The sequence below is a fragment of the Octodon degus genome, unplaced genomic scaffold (assembly GCF_000260255.1).
Source record: "Octodon degus isolate 3935 unplaced genomic scaffold, OctDeg1.0 scaffold00134, whole genome shotgun sequence".
NCBI lineage: Eukaryota > Metazoa > Chordata > Mammalia > Rodentia > Octodontidae > Octodon > Octodon degus.
The window spans coordinates 5,963,048-5,968,981 of NW_004524710.1; the positions used below are offsets into that span (position 1 = coordinate 5,963,048).

At 41.0% G+C, this 5,934-nt stretch overlaps 1 protein-coding gene across 2 annotated transcripts in view; it reads left to right on the forward strand.

The window, feature by feature from the left end:
* Positions 1-5,934, forward strand: part of Runx1t1 (RUNX1 translocation partner 1) — a 119,098-nt gene that overhangs the window by 60,845 nt on the left and 52,319 nt on the right. For both annotated transcript variants that reach the window (XM_004641314.2, XM_023701348.1), the window contains exon 4: positions 2,735-2,824. In XM_004641314.2, the coding sequence (XP_004641371.1) occupies positions 2,735-2,824 (90 nt within the window). The remainder of the gene's footprint in view (positions 1-2,734; positions 2,825-5,934) is intronic.

Here is a 5,934-nt window from a genome sequence, read left to right on the forward strand (position 1 = left end):
CATAAAAATAAAAAAATAGGGCTGGGGAGATAGCTTGGCAGTCTAAGCACCTGCCTGACAAGTACAAGGTCTAGGGTTCAATCCCCGGTACCACATGGCTGTGCTAAACCCGAAACCTTGGGTATGCCATGCCAGGCACTGAAGCTAGGCATGCCTGTAATTCCAGGCCTGGGGAGGCTGAGACAGTAGGATCATTAAGAATCTGAGCTGCATAGTGAGACCCTGTACCAAATAAGTAAATGAATGAACTGAATGATTATTATTTTTTTAATCACAAAATATATCTAAGGCAATGCTTGTATCCAGTGGTGAATGTTTTTTGCTTGTTTATTGATACTGGAAGTTGAACTCAGGACCTTGCGCTTGCCAAGACCAGTGGTGAATATTCTATATAAAAAACCTTATAAATGTCATGTTCTTTGTTAAAAGTGGTTCCACAGCTTAAAATGTAGAAAAACTTCAGTGGAGTTCACTACATATTAACTGTTACACTTTTAGATGAAGTGTCTCGGTGTCATTTTGAGACAGGGTCTTCGAGAGAGTCCAGGCTGGCCTTGAATTGGCTCTGCAGGCTGGCCTCCAGCTCTTGGGGCTCCCGCCTCTGCCTCCTGCACGTGGATTGCAGGCGTGTGCCCCTGTGCTCCGCCTGATGGACACAGTTTGAAAAAATGCTTATCAAGTTCGTGCAAGTCACTAGTCCTGCCTTGCATGTGCCAGCGAGCATGTGTCACATCTGTGCATGCAGAACGGGCTTTTACTTTAAGCATTTGACTCTAGGCCACTTTATTTTACTATTATGTTTTGGATGATGTGAAGTAGTATTTTATCCTTTATTTGGTACGGGCTCTTACTACACAGCTTGTACCCATAGTGATCCTCCTGTCTCAGCCTCACCAGAGCTGGGATTACAAGCGTGTGCCACTGCTCATGGTTTCGGTGGCCGGCTTGGCCCGGGGCCTACATGTCATCTGGTGCTGGGGATTGAACCCACGTCCTTGCACTTGCCAGGCAGGCCCATAGATGGCTGAGCTATCTCCCTGGCCCAGGCCATTTTAAATCTTAGGATTTAATTTTTTTTTGGTACTGGAGATTGAACTTGGCACCTTAACAATTGCCAGACAAGTGCTTATGCTGCTGAGCTATATACCTGGCTCAAATCTAGGATTTTAAATATTGTCCTTTGAAGACATGATTTTTAATATGATTTTACATGTGGCAAACTGACATATACAGATGTTAAGTAATGAAGTCCTGCTAAAGCACATTATGATATTTTTTAGATGGCATTAAGAAAAATGGTAGGGCCAGGCAAGGTGGCAAGCACCTAATCCCAGCACCCAGGAGGTTGAGGCAGGAGGATTACCACAAATTTGAGGTCAGCCTGGGCCACACAGTGAAGTCAAAGCCGGCCTGCACTACCTAGCAGGACCCTGTCTCAAAAAAAGTTTAAGAAATGCTGTCCTTTAGAAAATGAGTCATCAAAACAAAATGATAGCTAAAACAGATTTGCTCCCTGACCTGTACTGTCAGTGATGGGAGGTTGGCATTTATCCATAGTTCCTGAGGTGTTCTGAGGTCGGGGTATAAAAGCTGAAAACTTCTCCTTCCTTGTCATAGGAAATCAAACTACACAGCACGGGTGACCAATATTTTCATGATATTCAGTCATGGAAACCCAGATTTTTGTCTGATAGCAGAATTACTGCATGGAGTGAAGCCTTAGACCCTGAAGTTACAGTGGTGGTTCTGACTAAGAAACAGTGAATCAAAAGTGTAGTTATTCAGTGCCTGTTACAATAGGTCACTTAAGTGGGCGCTTTTGTCAACACATTTTGGCCATGGCGGGATTCAAATCCTGAGTATCTAGGACTCGTTTTTTTCTATGGGATGGATTTAGGGTGAGTTCAGGTCATTTTGTACAGGCTGTTGTGAGCTAAGCAGTGCATGTTGCCTCTGGGCCAAATCAACCGTCTTTGAGAACTAGGAGTGTTTTTCTTTTTCTTATCTTTTCCCCATCTATAAAACTCAGTGACTCAGAAGGGACCGGGGCCGAGCATAGCACACTGCCCAGCTTGGCTGAGGCCCCCGAGCAGACGCTCGTGAAGGCGCAGAGTGCAGGGTGCGAGTAGAGGAGGCGCCAAGTGTACCGTGTCCCACAGCAGTAGCCCCAGTGCATGGAGGAAGGACCTGTGACACTGGGCTTTGGCCTTTCAGGCCATCTGTTTGCATTTCAACGTCCCACAGTGTATATATTTTCCATAAGGGTAACATTTAGAACGCTTTACATTGCTGGGGCTTCTTCACCAAACTGCTACTGGCCGCATGCATTATTCTGCAAGTACCATATTTAATATGTTTTACTTTCAGATGCAAATTTTATTTATTTTTTGATGTATTTAGTACAGGGTCTACAGGGTCCCACTACACAGATCAGACTTGTAATGATCCCAAGCGCTGGAATTACAGGCGCGCACCACCATACCCAGTCTTGGTCGCCATTTCAGCGCTCCCCGGGCCTGGGGCTCAGATGCAAATTTTAGAAATGGGGAACAGTAAACCATTATATGTGATCTTGTTTTACAAAGTCAGAAATTCTTTATGTTGAAAATGCTCCTCGTACGTGTGTCTGCTTGTCTTTATGCAGCGTCCTACCAGTATTAGTAATTTATTAGTTTCGGGATGTTTACTATTTACCCAGAGAATACTGAATGCATAATACATATTTTCTTCACAGAACTCTACTTTGACAATTGAAGAATTTCATTCCAAACTCCAAGAAGCTACTAACTTCCCACTGCGACCTTTTGTCATCCCATTTTTGAAGGTATTGCACAGTTCAGTGGGCTGGAAAGAATTTCAGGCCAGATTGTTGCTAAGTCATAACTGTTTGTTAGTAGGAGGGGGGTCAGAACTGAAGGGCTGAGACTTAATTGAATGAATGAAAGCTATCTGAATAGATATTTATGATTGTTTCCCAAGTAATTCTAAAATTACAAGAAGAGTATTTTAAAGAAGGTAAGATAGTAGGCTTTGGAGAAGAGTTTAAAGGAGTGTGTAGACATTGCTGTGAATAAAGATTTCAAAGCTGTTTGAAATGTAAGTTGTGTTTTACATCTTACTGGTTTTTGCAAATGAACAAAAGATGGGTTGAGCTGTTTAGAGTTTGTTTTTCTTCTAATTTTATCTTTGCAAGACTGTAACTGAGCAGAAAAATCAGACCCTCATTCTGTTTTGCCAATGAAGAAATTGGAAGCGAGGGCCTGGGCAAGGGCTGCCCTGCTGAGTGCTGACTGAGCTGGGGCTGGACGAAGCCTTTGAGTCTTGGTTCTGTGCATCTCTCAGTGGGTGCCTGTCTTCAGTAAAACAAGGACCAAAGTTCACGAAAGAGGCTTCTCTCCCTCAGGGTAGTGGGTAGTTCACTTATTGAGATCAGCTGAAGGAATTGGTAGTTTTGGAAGAAAGCAAATGATTTGGGTAAGCATGTTGCCTGGCCCTAGGCAGTTCTCTATGGGCTAAGTACATTGATCAATGGGAAAGATCCATTTGTCCCTACCTTTTTAAAAAATTTATTTATTTTAATAATTTTATTGAGAAACAAATAGCAATGAGACAGTTTCAAAACCAATTAGTAGGACAGTTTCAATAATTAATAAATTGCATATTATTACTGTAACTGAGTTGGACAACATCATGTAACTCAGTTGTCCCTACCTTTGAAAGTGACTTTTCGAAGCAGCTCTCAAAAGCCTGTGACTTAATTCTCTACTAAGGGGCATTTAACTTTCCTCCTGGTTCTTAGATTTTTGTATTTAAGAGATACAAAATACCATGGCTGACCAGAGCCTTGTACGAAACTTCATCTTAGTTTCTTTTTTTTTTTAAATCAGCATAAAATACTCAAGTAAGTATCCAAATGCCTGCCTGGCAAGGTTTTCCTTGACGGGACCCCAAGCCTGAAATTTGGGGACATTGACCTTCCTTGGTGTTACTCTTATAGAGATGAAATGAAATGAAATATTCTTTTTGGAGAATATTTACAAAGCAAAGGATTTGATCTTTATTATATGGAAACCAGATTTTCAGTTATGTTCTTGTCAGTCTTTCTCAGTTGTGTATTTAAGGTTAGAGGTGTGATGGATTAGTCTTTTCCCCTCAGAATTGTTTACAGTGCAATCATATATTCTTATTCAGAAGGAAATGATTTTGAGCACGTTGGTTGCGACTAGAATCCTTGGCTTTCTCAGACAGGGTTGTTTTCTGTAAAGATTTCATCATATGAATGCCATTTCCTGTGCAAATACCACTGGTTTCTGTGCTTTTAAAAAGGCGGGAGGGAAGGCTTCTTCCAGGGTCAAGTTGGCAGCCAAAAAATTTTTTAAAAAGCTTCCAAGGACGCTTCCAGATTCCTCTGTCCCCGCTGCACACCATATGGTTACCATATCATTTAGTTGGGATCACTGGAATCAAAGATATAACTTTTTTTTTTTTTTTTTTTTTCTAATTTTAGTGCTTTTCCTCAAAGGAGACATTAATGACAAAAACCATATGGTTGTGGGAACTCGGGCCTTAATAAGTGCATTCAAACACTGCTGTAACAATATGCATTAAAGTCTTGTTTTCATTAAGCTAATGTAACCCGCAGACCCTCGATTCCATTTTGCATTTATGGAGAAACATTTACTGGAAGGATATTAGACACCATTCTAATTACCTAATCTGGCACCAGAATTAGAGCAAACAGAATTGCTTTGTATTACCATATTTTTTAAATTGAAAGAAGATGTTTATGGAATCGCTAAATTAAACTGAGCACCACGTGAAAGCCTCTTGTCTTGTGCCATCCATACATTTAAATTTGAAACTGGAGACATATGTGTTTCCTGTTAGTCATTCAGCTGTGTGGCAGAGACTGTATGAGACGTGAAATTAGCAACCTACCAGCAGACAGATTAGACACATTTTAAAGAAAACCTCTTCAGGAAAGTTATTGTAGATTGTAGCATCTTTCCTTATGAGCATCCACATTTTTAAGCACAAATTTACTTATACTTTTATCTATTTTTCCTGAAAAGTCTCCAACATGGAAACATATTCCATTGACCCTAAAGCTAAGAGATTTTTGTCTGTAACACATATTCAAATAAATGCATATTTTATAATTTTTCTTTAGAACTATTTTATGTATCTTAAGTTCAACTGGGTACTGAATATATTACAGCTGCTTCTGGATGGGAGCCAGGAAATGCTTTGCCAAGAGACATCTGCACACAAGATGTCAGTCTGAGTCAGTTCTTCTGATTATCATTCAGGAATTTGTCTCTCTGCACTGGCATAGCTGTGCTTGCCTGCTTGGTTAAATATTGCTAGCATTCTTGACAGAATTGAGTTTGATTGCTTTTGAAAGGTCTCTCTGTGTTCAGATAGAGCCTTCACCAGTGGTCCCAACTGACTTTGCATATGTGTTTTGTTCTGTTTTTGTTTTGCTTTTTCAGACAGGGCCTCAATATATAATGCAGGCTGGCTTTGAATTCGCTATGTAGCCCAGGCTTGTCTTGAACTCATGGCAGTCTTCCTGCCTCAGCCTCCCCCGAGTGCTAGGATTACTGGTGGGTGCCACCCTGCCAGGCTGACTTTGTTGAAATGTGCATGTGTTGGTTAAGGGGTGGGGAGGTATGTGGTACCCAGGTACTACTATTTGGTAAGAAAATTGTGGAAGATGGTAGTAGGGATGTCATATAATCTTCATTGCTTATTTTAAATATTGGGGGACTGGGGAGATAGCTCAGTAGAATAAGTGCTTGCCTAACAGGCACAAGGTCCTGAGTTCAATTCCCAGTACCACCAAAAAAATAAAAAGAGTATGTTCTCTAGTTACATCCATTTACTGACAAAAGACTCAAATTTAGGGGCCAGGGGATAGCTCAGTAAAATAAG